The sequence below is a fragment of the Odocoileus virginianus genome, unplaced genomic scaffold, assembly GCF_023699985.2.
Source record: "Odocoileus virginianus isolate 20LAN1187 ecotype Illinois unplaced genomic scaffold, Ovbor_1.2 Unplaced_Contig_3, whole genome shotgun sequence".
In the NCBI taxonomy this organism is placed as follows: Eukaryota; Metazoa; Chordata; class Mammalia; order Artiodactyla; family Cervidae; genus Odocoileus; species Odocoileus virginianus.
In genome coordinates this window covers 1,743,313-1,759,323 of record NW_027224320.1, presented here as the reverse complement: position 1 = coordinate 1,759,323, position 16,011 = coordinate 1,743,313, and the positions used below count along the sequence as shown (strand labels likewise).

Below are 16,011 nucleotides of genomic sequence, written 5' to 3'. Positions count from 1 at the left end.
CCTGCAGTCCCTGTCACCGTGTACAAGGCCATCACGGCAGAGCTTATGGGGAGCGGAGCCCACACCTCTCAGCTTCACCTGGCGGACACGTCCCTCCAGCAGGTGTGTCTCCAGTCGGGCGGCCCCCTCCCCTCACTGCGAAGTCAGGAGCCGGCCTGGCAGGTCCCGGCGGCCCACCCACCTGCAGCAGCAGCGGTTCCTTCGCGTTCAAGACCAAAGCAGCGTGAAACCCAAGACGCTGCCCCAGGCGGGGTCTCGGGTGGCTGCGTGGAGGCGTGGTCGTCCTGGACATGGCTCGGGCAGTGCGCGAGGAGCCCCTGAAAACTCACTTTGGGTGAAACTGATCTTCAAAAATCTATCTGAAAGTGCGAACTGTAAAGTTAAGTGTTTCCTCAAAACATATCAACCCAAGTGCCTATGGGAACAAGAATTTTCGCAGCATTCCTGAACCTGGAGAGTGACCCTCTGAGTCTACCTAAGCTGCTTCTTCAGAGCAGCCAGAAGGCGGCGCTAGCTATCACCCCGATGGTCAAAAAACCCCCAGTGAAGTAAGTCTGAGATTCCTTTCTATGAAACGAGGAGGATTCCCTCCGTGTTACTCTTTTAAGACAAAGTCAGAGAATTTGACCCAATCAGCTAATTTTTTCCATCATCTAAACACATGGAGAGAATACCTATTTATTTTCGATCAACCTAGTTTATAAATTGGGATGGATGTCTCAGAGCAAAAGACGCAAAGCCTTGTTCTGCCCCTAAGCTGTGTGTCCTCAGGGAAGTTGTTTGACTTCTGAGTTCGGATTCCTCACGGAAAAAACAGTGATGATGATAACCACACCCTAAACCACCAGCAGCAACACCCACAGTTCACTGGGTCAGAGTTTGTCCTGAGGAGCCAACGGCAGCACATAAGCGCGGCTTACCTCTCCCCACTTCCTGCACTAGACGCCTTTAGGAACAGCGTTCATACAGAGCAGCAGTTCCGCTCGCAGGCAAGGCTGGGCCGTCTGTCACCCTCACGTTTGCCTGGACTTTGCGATCAGACCTGGGTTGGAATCCTGGGCCCGCTTGCTCACTGACTTATCTCGGTCTGGCCTCTCTGTGCCCCCGTGTCCCGCCCTGAACAGGGAGGACGCTCACCGCCCTGGGCGGGGGCACGGTCCCCGCGGGCGTCCCGTCGCAGACCCGCCTGCGGGGACGCGGGGTGCCTACCTGCGAGGAGCGGCAGGACCTCCAGCTGGATGGAGAAGCTGCCGTGCTTCCCGTGGCCCGCCAGCCTCACGTCCACCTCCTCCTCCGCTCGGGACTTCTTCCTCCTTCTCTGCATCTTCCTCCTGCCGTCCGACTCTTTCCGTTTAACTGTGAAATCAGGAAGGGAAGAGCATCAGGGAGGGCTCCCTGGAGGCAGAGGCTCCCGCCCCATCCCGGTGGCGTCCACCTGTGGCCAGCAGGCCAGCCGGCGCTACACGCAGGAGGAAATCAGGGGGTGTCCTGGTCCCCCCCCACCGCTGCCCAGAGCCTGCCATGATGACACCAGCCACGGAAAACACACAAGTTCTCCTCCACGGTGTCTCTTAACCGCAGCGCAGGGCTGGCGGCTGGGCCCAGGAGCTGAGCCTTCAAACTCCCAGAGCCAGCTCCTTGCCTCCTGCAGGGCAAGCGCCATGACCAATCTGAGCCTCAATCCCCCCGTCTGTCGAAGAGAGAGGGGGATCCAATCTGAGCCTCAATCCCCCCGTCTGTCGAAGAGAGAGGGGGATCCAATCTGAGCCTCAATCCCCCCCGTCTGTCAAAGAGAGAGGGGGATCCAATCTGAGCCTCAATCCCCCCCGTCTGTCGAAGAGAGAGGGGAACCAATCTGAGCCTCAATCCCCCCCGTCTGTCGAAGAGACAGGGGAACCAATCTGAGCCTCAATCCCCCCCGTCTGTCGAAGAGACAGGGGGAACCAATCTGAGCCTCAATCCCCCTCGTCTGTCGAAGAGACAGGGGGAACCAATCTGAGCCTCAATCCCCCCCGTCTGTCGAAGAGAGAGGGGAACCAATCTGAGCCTCAATCCCCCCCGTCTGTCGAAGAGAGAGGGGAACCAATCTGAGCCTCAATCCCCCCCGTCTGTCGAAGAGACAGGGGGAACCAATCTGAGCCTCAATCCCCCTCGTCTGTCGAAGAGACAGGGGGAACCAATCTGAGCCTCAATCCCCCCCGTCTGTCGAAGAGAGAGGGGCAAGCGTCCGTGAGCGGCTCAGCCCAGAAGCCAGCTCAGATCAGGAAGAAGAAGGAGATGCTAAGACGCAGAAGCCTGGGTGACTAAAACCACAAGCTGTTGGTTCTGTGGCAGAAAGACCGATGGAACAGACCCTTCCAGGCAAACACCCAGGAACAGACACACAGAAAGGGGGACGCGACAGGGGCCCAAGGGAGCCCTTCACATCAGTGGGAGAGGATGGACTCGGTGACTCAGGACGCCGACTATCCATGTGGAGGCAAATTAAGCCACTGGGCACCTCACGCCACATTCAAAATGAGTTGCAGACTGAAGATGGGAAAGAAAACCTTCAAAACCATTAGAAGAATATGTGGGAGACTATAGACTGCCGTCTGGATGAGCACAGGTTTCTAAACCGTTCCCCAAGGTACAAGCTGGGGAAGAAGAGGTGACTATCTGCTACATGTGACAGACAGCCCACGTGCAGGGAAACAGAAAGATACATCCCAGCCTGGGGTGCTTCCAGCGCATGAAACTATGCAGAATTATTCAAAAGACCCTAAAAAGTAAGGCTTGGGATCAATAGGAAAAATCATTTCAACCCAACAGAACAACATAAACGAAGACACACAAATAGGACAATGACTCCTAGACGCTCCCAACCCCACGAATCAGGCACTGGGCCCCTGACTCTACCAAGCGAGGGTGACACAGAGAAGTGGGAATTCTCGCTGCTGCTCTCAGGAGGGCAAAGAGGTACAACCAGGACTGAACCTGCAGCAACTCCCGAGTGACCGGCGAGTGTGTCCCACACCTGGGAACCAGCAGGGCAGGCTCCCAGAGCCTCCTGCACGCGTGCTGGGGCCCCAGCGAGGACGGTCACTGCTGCTGGCAGCAATCCGAAACTAGTGACCATCCAAACGTCTCTCAGCGAGGCCAGGGGGGCGAAGGGGCCAGACTGGCATCAGTCAGTCAGCTTAGTTGCTCAGTCATGTCTGACTCTTTACAACCTCATGGACCGCAGCACGCCAGGCCTCCCTGTCCATCACCAACTCCCGGAGCCTACTCAAACTCACGTCCATCGAGTTGGTGATGCCATCCAACCATCTTATCCTCTGTCGTCCCCTTCTCCTGCCTTCAATCCTTCCCAGCATCAGAGTCTTTTCCAATGAGTCAGTTCTTCACATCAGGTGGCCAAAGTATTGGAGTTTCAGCTTCAGCATCAGTCCTTCCAGTGAATATTCAGGACCGATCTCCTTTAGGATGGACTGGTTGGATCTCCTTGCAGTCCAAGGGACTCTCAAGAGTCTTCTCCAACACCACAGTTCAAAAGCATCAATTCTTCAGTGCTCAGCTTTCTTTATGGTCCAACTCTCACATCCATACATGACTACTGGGAAAACCATAGCTTTGACTAGACGGACCTTTGTTGGCAAAGTAATGTCTCTGCTTTTTAATATGCTGTCTAGGTTGGTCATAGCTTTTCTTCCAAGGAGCAAGCGTCTTTCAATATCACGCTGCCGTCACCATCTGCAGTGATTTTGGTGCCCAAGAAAATAAAGTCGCTCACTGTCTCCACTGTTTCCCCATCTATTTGCCATGAAGTGATGGGACCACATGCCATGATCTTAGTTTTCTGACTGTTGAGCTTTAAGCCAACTGTTCCACTCTCCTCTTTCACTTTCATCAAGAGGCTCTTTAGTTCTTCACTTTCTGCCATAAGGGTGGTGTCATCTGCGTATCTGAGGTTACTGATATTTCTCCCGGCAATCCTGATTCCAGCTTGTGCTTCATCCAGCCCGGCATTTCCTATAATGTACACTGCACAGAAGTTAAATAAGCAGGATGACAATATACAGCCTTGACACACTCCTTTCCCCATTTGGAACCAGTCTGTTGTTCCATGTCCAGCTGTAACTGTTGCTTCCTGACCTGCACACAGATTTCTCAGAAGGCAGGAAAGGTGGTCTGGTGTTTCCATCTCTTGAAGAATTTTCTGCAGTTTGCTGTGATCCACATTGTCTAAAGGACTTCCCTGGTGGCTCAGACGGTAAAGCGTCTGCCTACAATGTGGGAGACCCAGGTTCAGTCCCCTGGGGTTGGGAAGATCTCCTGGAGAAGGAAATGGCAACCCACTCCAGTATTCTTGCCTGGAAAATCCCATGGATGGAGGAACCTGGTAGGCTACAGTCCATGGGGTCGCAAAGAGTCTGACACGACTGAGCAACTTCACTTTCAGGCTTTGGCGTAGGCAATAAAGCAGAAGTAGATGTTTTTCTGGAACTCTCTTGCTTTTTCGATGATCCAATGGATGTTGGCAATTTGATCTCTGGTTCCTCTGCCTTTTCTAAATCCAGTTTGAACATCTGGAAGTTCACAGTTCATATACTGTTGAAGCCTGGCTTGGAGAATTTTGAGTACAACTTAGCTAGCGTGTGAGATGAGTGCAATTGTGCGGTAGTTTGAACATTCTTTGGCATTGCCTTTGAGATTGGAATGAAAAATGACCTTTTCTAGTCCTGTGGCCACTGCTGTTTTCCAGATTTGCTGGCATATTGAGTGCAGCACTTTAACAGCATCATCTTTTAGGACTTGAAATAGCATGTATTGACACAAATACATCACAGGAAAAGAGGCAGGTTCAGGACTTCCCTGGCATGTCCGACTCTTTGTGACCCCATGGACTGTAGCCCCAGGCTCCTCTGTCAGGGGGGATTCTCCAGGCAAGAACACTGGAGTGGGCTGCCATGCCCCCTCCAGGCGACCTTCCCGACCCAGGGATGGGTTAAGGAGATGCTCGGCTGCAGTTACAGTCGAGCGAATGGGGAACGGGGGGCAAGTGTCCTGTGTGCTGGCTCTGGAACCCTGGAGATGCAACGGTTTGCTGAAAACCTGGTGAGGAAATCTAAGCCAAGAAGGAGGCGGCGGACTCAGGGATCCGAGGACCCTTGCTGGGAGCCTGACTCTCAGATACACGCTTCCAAGAGCAGTCCCTAGGACCTGGGATGCAGTTTCCCTGGTTCCACCCTAAGAAGCACGCACCTTCCCAGCTTCCAAAGAGTCTCTCCACACACGCCTCAGCCCACATATCTACCCAACACAGCATCGATCACATGGAGGTGTGATTAATTTTCTGGACGTCTCTGGTCAGTATTACAGATTTTCATGTCACCCGTTCCCTGGTGACTGAGATGGTTAAGAATCCACTTGCAATGTGGGAGAGCTGGGCTTGACCCCTGGGTCAGGAAGATCCCCTGGAGGAGGGCATGGCCATCCACTCCAGTATTCTTGCCTGACAAATCCCATGGACAGAGGAGCCTGGCAGGCTGCAGTCCATGGGGTCAGAGAGTCAGACACGACCGAGCGACTAAGCTCATACACACAACACACTGGTGGCAAAGAACGGGCGGATGGTGAGACAGCCGGTGTCAGTTAAAAACTGCAACAAGGATTTTTTACTTCTGATTAACATGGGAACCTTATCGAAGAATTCCAAATTTGAAACATTTCATAATTCTCTTTCAGGTCCAGTCATGTTATAAAGTTCCAAAATCCCATCCTGACTTACTCTGAAATTTCTGCTTCTCTGACAGTTTCATCAAGCTGAGGAATGACGACTTCTCAATTAGCTCCTTCACCTCCGTCGTGGTTGCCCCTCCCAAAGGAGCGACCGGTTTGGAATCACCCCATCTAGAAAATGCGCAAAGAGGAAAATAAAGGAAAGTGAGGCAAACTAGGGATCGGAGCTAAGAATCTATTTACTGGACTGAATGCAAGCAGATTCTCAAAAAGATGACACTGCCTCCCTTTAAACTACTGCCTCTAAAATTTTAACATGCATTTGAGTCCCCAGGGACTGTTACTGAATAAAATGCAGGTTTCAGTTCAGCAAGGCTTGGCTGACCTGAGACCCGTTTCTAACAAATTCCCGCTAATGATGAGGCTGCCACTCTGCAGACAACCTTGCGTTATCAATTATGATGATTAAAAATATATTATTGATTTTTAAAAAATCAACTGAAAACTCTAAAATATCCAGGAATTCACTTACAGGAATTATCCACAACATCTACAAGAAAAAAAAAAAATTAACCGTATTAAATGTCATAAAGGTGGAACAGAATTAGGTGAAAAGATATACCATGATCATGGAACTTCATAATATAAAAATGTCAATTCTCTCCAAATAAATCTATAAATTCCTGAAAAAAAAAAACTCTTCACTGACATTTTTAAATGATGTGCTCTGAGTCACTTTGCTGCACAGAAGCAGCTAATGCCATGTTGTGAAGCTCCTGGACTTCAGTACAATTTCTTTTCAAGACAGTTCTCTTGGTCCTTCCCATCCCATCCCCCCAAGTCACCAGGTGGATCTCCCTTCTCCCCCTGGTCCCCACAGCATCTTAGAAATCCCCTTCTCTGGTTCCCCCCTGAGGCTCCAGGAGGTCCAGGAACAACTGCCCTCCCATCAGGAGACGCAGTGGACTATACTCAGCTGTCCAATGGTATGGGTTGGGATTCCGGCTTTACTAATGCTCCCAAGCCTCCCAAGGATTTTAGTTTTATAACTTGTGCCAACCACTTAGCCTCGAAGTCCCTTCATGGAGAAAATGGAGATGGTAATGCCACCCCCAGAGTGATGGAGCTGAAGATAACATGAAATGCACTACTGCAGGCAGAAGCAGGGGCCTGACGCCCATCACGGGCTCAGAGGACTCAGAGAGCCTTTCTCGGTTCTGAGCCTCGCACCTGGACTGCATGAGCTCCTGGGTAAGCGAAGCGACCAAAACGCCACGCGACTCTGGGAGGGGGGCTTGCGGGGCAAGAAGAGGAGGAGGCCCCCTTCCCACACCCCCAAACACAGCATGGGGCCCTCCTTACTGGACTGTGGCAAGCTCTTCCGACCTGAGTAGCTTTTCTCGGTCCTCGGGGTTCCCAGGAAGAGTTTCTGTATCTGCTGGGAGAGAAGCCGACCACATGAGCCAGCGTCTCCAAGCTGCCCGCCCTGCGCACGCTCACCCAGAACAAGGGCCCTGGACACACCTGCAGCGCCAGCCCCCAAGCATCCAGCAAAATGTCTGTGGATAACACACGACTCAGTGAGTGAATATACAGATAACTATGATGATTTGGACAAACGGAGGCAAGAAAGGCCTCTAAGTCCTTATGTAATACTCCACAGAGAACAAGAAAAAAGTCTAGCATCTGTTCACCCGGCTGCTTCAGCAGTTTACACTGGAGACTACTGAAAAGACCCCTGAGTTTCCCTCGTTCCCACCGACAGGGAACAGCGAAGCAAATCACAGCGGTACTAGCAGAGGAAATACTGTGAAGCCACCACACACGAAGCTTACGGAAAGTTGTTAAGGAAATAGAAGGTGGTGATGCAATGATCTCACACTAGAAGATTATGTACCCAGAATAACCTCATCTGTATTTAAAAAAAAAAAAATCATAGCACAAAAACAAAAGCATCTGCCATTAACAGGATGACCAAAACACTGCAAGGCTTGTTCCTGGTGACCCAACGATCCACCACGTTCCCTGCTCGTCTTATGCTTTTCTCCTTTCACTGACTCTTCTAAAAAACAAACAAAAACTATATCATGTCTCCATTTAGACAAGGGTTTTTGGTAAGTGATCAAAATGAAAGAATCAACAACAGTGATTTGCGGGGTGGGGGGACCACACCCACCTCGGAGCTCGAGGCGCCCCCGCGAACGCCAGTGCACACGCGTCACCCGGGACCCCCAGCCAGCCACCTTCCCATCGGGGTCCGCGCTTGGCGGACCCACGAAGGTCGCCTCCACTCACCGTGCGCTGGCTTCGCGGATCTTCTTGGTTTTTCCAGCTTCTCTGGTGTGTGTTCCTGGCACTGCTGCTCTTTGACGTGAACGCCCTGTTCAGACAATCTTCTCTGACTTAAAACCAAATTTTTCACTTCCTCTAGAACACAGGAGGAGACAGCATTGCTGACTCAGCTCATCAGGAACACACTTACTGCTTATCAGAAACTGCTTACCCACCGGGTGAGCGTCCCTCTCCCCGCGCTGGAGCACTGACAGGGAGGCCGCTGCCTCCCGGGGGGAGCTGCTGGCTGGGGGGGGCCGCCTCCAAACACCAGGACGCGCCCACCTCGCCGGCAACAGCTGCTCCAGACCAGGTCCCTAGGCGGGGGCCCGGGGCTGCGTTAGATGCTCACCCTGCACGTGAAGGAAGGCATCGCCACCTGCCCACCCTACAGACGCTTCCGTCACCCTCGTGCGGTCAGGGAACCCACCCTTTACCAAAAGCAGGACGATCCCCGGCAAGGGCGACGCCCCTCGGGGTCTCGCCCATCTGTCAGTGGGGGTGGGCGGACAGCAGCCGAGCAGAGCAGAGGGAGAGAGGGAAGGTTAAAGAAGACGGCAGAGACAGGTGAGAGCGGGCGCAGTAATGGAGGATGGATGACACTCTGAGAAGAAGAAATTAGGCCAAGAGCCCCTGGTGCCTCGAGGCTGGCCCTGCAATGCGGAGAAACCTCGTGTCTTCAGGGACCAGGGCTGGACCTGGGGTGCAGGTGATGGTGACAATGAGAAAGAAGGCTCGGGGCACCAGGGGCACGATGCCTTCGAGACTGGGCTCAGACACCACACTTGGTTCCTGAAGACACTGGGCAGCCGTGAGAAGCCGCAGAGCTGGCAAGCGCCAGGGTGTCAGGGGTGATACAGGAAGGTCAGGGAGCAGGGCAGGAGAAAGGAGACAGGAAAAAACGTGGGTGCAGAGAGAGGAGGCAGGTGAGGGTAGGGAGCCCCAGGAGAGCCACCCCAGGCAGGGTCACCAAGCAGGCGCTGGGCCGGGGGCAGCAGTGGCCGGGAATGGAGGGCACGGCAGGAGCCAGCCACGACCTGGGGCTTCAAAGCGGCCACCGGCCAACGCTGAGAGCGGACAGAGGTGTCGCTGTGCTGACGGACGCCAGCACGGGCCCCCAAAAACCAGACGCACCCAACAAAGGGATGCTGGCTTTCTGCTGCTGGCTGGTGAGAAGCCACCACGTCCTGGGACCGTTTCAACTCAAACCCAGACACCTGACGTACCTGAAGATCCCATATCTTCCATAAACCCGGAAGACTTTAGCCGATAATACTTGACTCTTTTCGAAACCTTTTCCTTGGTGTCCCAGACCTTCAAGGTGATTTTGTGAAAATTTATTTTCTTCAGTAACTCCTTGGTCACGTTGATGTTGAAAGCATGGGTCCACGCCACCCAGACCCTGTCCCCTTCTTGCCATGGCCTGACGGTCTGTGTGAGAGGACAGCGGACTCTCAGGGGCCAAGACCTGCCCGCCGGCACGGTGAGCCGGCTGTCTGCCCGCATGTCCCGACCTCTCCCGGCTCCCAGCTCATGTCGGGAAACAGGAAATGGGCGCCGTGAACATGGGCCCGCGCGCCTCTGGGTTCCTCAGAAAAATGAAAGGAAAAGCAATTCGTGCAGAGTGTCCTTCCCAGGCGCTCTGCATCCTGACCCCGAGCCCCGCCCCAGCGTAGTGTGCCGTGTGCGGGAGCAGACACCCGGACTCACGTGCACACATACAAACAAACAGCTGCTGCCGCTAAGTCGCTTCCGCCGTGTCCGACTCTGTGCGACCCCACAGACGGCAGCCCACCAGGCTCCCCCGTCCCTGGGATTCTCCAGGCAGGAACACTGGAGTGGGTTGCTATTTCCTTCTCCAATGTATGAAAGTGAAAGTGAAGTCGCTCAGTCGTGTCCAACTCTTTGCGACCCCGTGGACTGTAGCCCACCAGGCTCCTCCATCCATGGGATTTTCCAGGCAAGGATACTGGAGTGGGGTGCCATTGCCTTCTCGGGAAAGAAACAGCAAGAGCTGCCAAAACTTTGGGAACACCAAAGAAATTCTTAGGTTGAAAATACCTGCTTAGACAATCCTTGGGTCGCTATTATTAGGTTCAGGCACACTGCATTCAGTAGATCTGGGGTGGGGCCCAAGGTCTTGAATTTCCAGCAAGTTCCAGGGGAAGCCAGCGTCCTCTGTGGCCCCTCCTGTTTCTCGCGGGTATCAGAGCACAGGCAAGGCCACACACACACGGAGACACACACAGACACACACACACGCTCACCCTCACTCCCGAGTCCAGGAACACTTTGGCCACGGTGGGAAACAGCAGCAGGTCGACCCTTCTCGGCTCCCCGTCGTCGGGCAGGAGGACGTACTCGATGTGGTAGTAATGGTGAACCTTTGCCACGGGCTTGTCCGTTTTAGGCTGTCGCCTGTATTTTTCAACCAAACTCGAAAACTTCCGTTTATGACCTGGAGGACACAGATGGAGTGAGTCCCGTCCTAACCTCACGTGGGAAGGCAGAGCCGCCTCCATGACGCCCCGCTCCCAAGAAGAGCCGGAGGCGGGGGAGGGGGGTGCCCTGTGCAGCCTCCCGCTCGGCGCGCAGACATGTGTCGGGTCCTCCGCTCATGACTCTGAGGTCAGCATCTCCGTGAAGGTGTTAAAACCAAACATCATAGCGCGATGTGGTTTGTGTAACGTCAGCGGCGCGAACAAGACAACAGAGCAGGGGTTTGCGGGGGGCGTGTCCCGGGGGGCGTATCCTGGGGGGCGCGTATCCTGGGGTGGTGTATTGGGGGGGGGGCGTACCCTGGGGGGGTGTATCCGGGGGGGTCGTACCCTTGGGGGGCGTATCCCGGGGGGGGGCGTACCCTGGGGGGCGTACCCTGGGGGGGGCGTATCCTGGGGGGGCGTATCCCAGGGGGCGTATCCTGGGGGGTGTATCCTGGGGGGGGGCGTATCCCAGGGGGACGTATCCTGGGGGTGTATCCCGGGGGGCGTATCCTGGGGTCGGGGGGCCCCAGGGGCCGTCAGCGAGTCATGCAGGGCTAGAGCTGGCAGACACTCCAGGCTGAGTCCACCAAAGCCTCACCAAGGAAGCTGTAAGGTGTGGGGCGGCGGGGAGGGCAGGACACAGAAAGTGAGCCTGGGCTTCCCCAAGAGGCACAGCCTCCCAGGCCTGCCCTTGACCGTCACTGGAGCCTCCAGGCTGAGTCTTAACACACCACGAGAAGATGATTCAGGAACTCCATAAGGCTTCCTCTGAGCCGCTTCCTATAAAACTGACAATTTTAAAGCTGTCACTGTAAAATTTCAACGGTTTACTGCCCAGGAGGCTGCTGTACAAGGGAGGTGCCTCCAAAGGTCTTCAGGAATGAACTTCTCACAGCCGTCCTCAGGGCAGGGGAAAGCCTGGTGAAGGGGGAGGTGATGAGGAAGCTGGCAGCACTTCGCAGACATGCCTTCAGACTCAAGCCACGGTGGGCCAGCAAGCAGACATTCTCTCACCTCCTACCCACAGGTTCGCAAATGCTACAGTATGTCAGCGAGCAATGTAACAGTATATACCCAAAAAAAGGCGGGCAATGCAACAGTAGCTATCCAAAAAGTTAAGAGGCTTACTCCCTGGAAGAAAAGCAATGACAAATCTAGACAGCGTATTAAAAAGCAGAGACAATACTTAGCCTACAAAGGTCCGTCTATGGTTTTTCCAGTAGTCACACACAGCTGTGAGACCTGGACCATAAAGAAGACTGACACCGAAGAACTGATGCCTTCAAACTGCGGTGCTGGAGGAGACTCTTGAGAGTTCATGGACTGCAAGGAGATCAAACCAGTCAACCCTGAAGGAAATCAACCCCGAATATTCACTGGAAGGACAGAAGCTGAAGCTCCAATACTTTGGCCACTGATGCGAAGAACTGACTCTTTGGAAAAGACCTTTATGCTGGGAAAGACTGAGGACAGGAAGAGAAGGGGACGACAGAGGATGAGATGGTGGGATGGTATCACGGACTCAAAGGACATCAGTTTGAGCAAAATCCAGGAGACAGTCAAAAACAGGGAAGTCTGGCGTGCTTCAGTCTGTGGGGTCGCAAAGAGTCAGACACCACTGAGCGACTGAACGACAATCCAAAAAGTATAAACACACATCTTAAACCCAGAAATTCCACTTCTTAAAATTCAGGCTACACGGGGACCCACACATATGCCCAGAAATGTACATACAATGATTCCTACTGAATAACTGGAAAGAGCTTACATGTTCACCGACTCGGGGTAGGGTAAATGAGATACATAGGGTGGAACACTACTACACAAAGGTGTTTAAAACAAACGACGACAAAGTAAAACCAAGTCTGCTCATATCCTATAAGGTATCTGAAATACACCATCAAATTTTTAAGAAGCAAGTTGTAGAATAGGATACGTAGGGTCTCATTTTTCTAAAACAAACAACTTGCATAAACATTCATGGATAAGTTCATAAATATTGACGTATTTAAGGAAAAAACACTGAAGCTAGAATTTTATACCTACCCAAAGATAGGTTCTTCAAAGATACTGATGCTGTAAAAATATTTTCAGGCAAAAGGTCTCTTAAGGGCAGCTGCACAGTGATCTACTTTATAAACGCCTTTGGAGCAAGTGCCAAAATAAGAAAAACAAGTCTAAGAGAGGCTGCAAGAGATGTGAAGGTTGAAGGTGATCAAATAAGCACCAGTGTTCTTTTGGGCGGTGTTTGCAGGTATCTTTTGCATATTCCATGGTATGAACAGACCAAAGATAAAAAGTACCATTATAGATAAAGGAGGTCACACATGGTGACAAAAAGTTCAATTTGCCAAGAAAAAGATAGGTCGGTTTTGAACATGGTATACATCTAATCAAACAGTTTACAAAATATCTGAACCAGTCATCAACAGAACTACAAGGAGATGCTGAAATTAATCATCATGGGGGGATATTTCAAGCAGGAGAACAAAAAAGACATGTCAAAAAATGGAGAACTGCTTGATATACCCAGCAATAAACCTACCTAAGCAGGCAAGAGACCTGTACTCCACGAACTATAAGATGCTGATGAAAGAAACTGCAGACAGCACAGATGGAGAGAGAGACCACTTGTAACTGGATTGGAAGTCAACACTGTTAAAGTGACCATACTACCCAAAGCAAACTGCAGATTCAACACAATCCCTTTCAGATTGTCAATGGCATTCTTCACATACCTAGAACAAAAAAATGTTTAAATCTGAATGGAAACGCAAAAGACCCTGAACACCCAAAGTATTACTGAGAAAGAACAACAGAGCTGGAGGAACCTGGCTTCCTGGCGTCAGACTACACGACAAACTATAGAGATCAAACACTACGGTCCTGGCACAAAGACAGACACAGATCAGTGGAACAAAACAGTATCGAGAGATGAACCTCACGCACCTGTGGTCACCTAATAGATAACAAAGGAGGAAAGAATATACAATGGAGAAAAGACAATCTTTTCAATAAGGGTGCCAGAAAACTGGACAACTGCATATAAAATGATGAAATTAGAACATTCTCTAACACCATACACAAAAATAAACTCAAAATGGATTAAAGATCTAAATATAAGACCAGATACTGTAAAATTCCTAGAGAAAAACATAGGCAGAACACTCTCTGATATAAATTGCAGTAATATTTTTTGGGATCTTTCTCCTAGAGTGATGAAAATAAAAAAGAAACCAAACAAATGGAATCTAATTCAACTTAAAAGGCTTTTGCACAGCAAAGGGAACCACAGACAGAATGAAAAGACAACCTATCCCCCCATGATGATTAATTTCAGCATCTCCTTGTAGTTCTGTTGATGACTGGTTCTGATATTTTGTCAGATATTTTGGTCTGGGAGAAAATATTTGCAAACAATTCTACTAACAAGGAATTAATTTTGAAAACATACAAACAGCTCATACAGCTTAATATGAAAAAAAAAAAAAAACCCAAACAAAAAATGGGCAGAAGACATAGACACTTCTCCAAAAAGACACAGAGATGGCCAAGAGGGACATGGAAAGATGCTTCATATATCACAATCATTCAGTTCAGTCGCTCAGTCATGTCCGACTCTTTGTGACCCAATGAACTGCAGCACACCAGGCCTCCCTGTCCATCACAACTCCCGGAGTCCACCCAAACCCATGTCCATTGAGTCGGTGATGCCATCCAACCATCTCATCCTGTTGTCCCCTTCTCCTCCTGCCTTCAATCTTTCCCAGCATCAGGGTCTTTTCAAATGAGTCAGCTCTTCACATCAGGTGGCCAAAGTATTGGAGTTTCAGCTTCAGCATCAGTCCTTCCAATGAATACTCAGGACTGATTTCCTTTAGGATGGACTGGTTAGATCTCCTTGCAGTCCAAGGGACTCTCAAGAGTCTTCTCCAACACCACAGTTCAAAAGCATCAATTCTTCAGCACTCAGCTTTCTTTATGGTCCAATTCTCACATCCATACATGACCACTGGAAAAACCATAGCCTTGACTAGACAGACCTTTGTTGGCAAAGTATGTCTCTGCTTTTTAATATGTTGTCTAGGTTGGTCATAACTTTCCTTCCAAGGAGTAAGTGTCTTTTAATTTCATGACTGCAATCATCATCTGCAGTGATTTTGGAGCCCAGAAAAATAAAGTCAGCCACTGTTTCCACTGTTTCCCCATCTATTTGCCATGAAGTGATGGGACCGGATGCCATGATTCACAATTATTAGTGAAATGAAAAATCAAAACTACAATGCAGTGTCACCTCACACTGATCAGAATGGCCATGATTGAAAATCTACAAGTAGATTTTGATCCATTACCTCTGAGAATCTGCATTTAAACACAGAATTAGGGGATTAACAATCAGTTTATGGGGGGGAAAAGTGCCTTAATCCCTTCTTCATCTGTAGAAAGCATAAATAACATCACCAGCCACTACAACAAAGCTAGTGGAGGTGATGGAATTCCAGTTGAGCTATTTCAAATCCTAAAAGATGATGCTGTGAAAGTGCTGCACTCAATATGCCAGCAAATCTGGAAAACTCAGCAGTGGCCACAGGACTGGAAAAGGTCAGTTTTCATTCCAATCCCAAAGAAAGGCAATGCCAAAGAATGCTCAAACTACTGCACAATTGCACTCATCTCACAAGCTAGCAAAGTATTGCTCAAAATTCTCCAAGCCAGACTTCAACAGTACGTGAACCATGAATTTCCAGATGTCCAGGCTGGATTTAGAAAAGGCAGAGGAACCAGAGATCAAATTGCCAGGATCCTTTGGATCACTGAAAAAACAAGAGCATTCCAGAAAAACATCTACTTCTGCTTTATTGACTACGCCAAAACCTTTGACTGTGTGGATCACCACAAACTGTGGAAAATTCTTAAAGAGATGGGAATACCAGACCACCTGACCTGCCTCCTGAGAAATCTGTATGCAGGTCAAGAAGCAAGTTAGAAACAGACATGGAAAAACAGACTGGTTCCAAATTGGGAAAGGAGTACGTCAAGGCTGTATGTTGTCACCCTGCTTATTTAACTTATATGCAGAGTACATCATGAGAAACGCTGGGCTGGGTGAAGCACAAGCTGGAATCAAGATTGCCTGGAGAAATATCAATAACCTCAGATATGCAGATGACACCACCCTTATGGCAGAAAGAGAAGAGGAACTAAAGAGCCTTTGATGAAAGTGAAAGAGGAGAGTGAAAAAGTTGGCTTAAAGCTCAACAGTTCAGAAAACTAAGATCATGGCATCTGGTCCCATCATTTCATGGCAAATAGATGGGGAAACAATGGAAACACTGAAACAGAGTTTATTTTTTTGGGCTCCAAAATCACTGCAGATAGTGACTGGAGCCATGAAATTAAAAGACAGTCGCTCCTTGGAAGAAAAGGTATGACCAACCTAGACAGCATATTAAAAAGTAGAGACATTACTTCGCCA

General features: G+C 50.4%; 1 protein-coding gene across 6 annotated transcripts in view; it reads right to left on the bottom strand.

The window, feature by feature from the left end:
• CFAP92 (cilia and flagella associated protein 92 (putative)) overlaps window positions 1-16,011 on the bottom strand; it is a 35,158-nt gene that overhangs the window by 17,481 nt on the left and 1,666 nt on the right. For 5 of the 6 annotated variants that reach the window (XM_070463514.1, XM_020872478.2, XM_070463513.1 and 2 more), the window contains exons 3-8: window positions 10,320-10,510; window positions 9,279-9,483; window positions 8,017-8,148; window positions 7,084-7,159; window positions 5,771-5,892; window positions 1,210-1,356 (exon numbers count right to left, since the gene is read on the bottom strand). In XM_070463514.1, the coding sequence (XP_070319615.1) occupies window positions 1,210-1,356; window positions 5,771-5,892; window positions 7,084-7,159; window positions 8,017-8,148; window positions 9,279-9,483; window positions 10,320-10,510 (873 nt within the window). The remainder of the gene's footprint in view (window positions 1-1,209; window positions 1,357-5,770; window positions 5,893-7,083; window positions 7,160-8,016; window positions 8,149-9,278; window positions 9,484-10,319; window positions 10,511-16,011) is intronic. The other variant, XM_070463512.1, reaches the window with a different exon arrangement.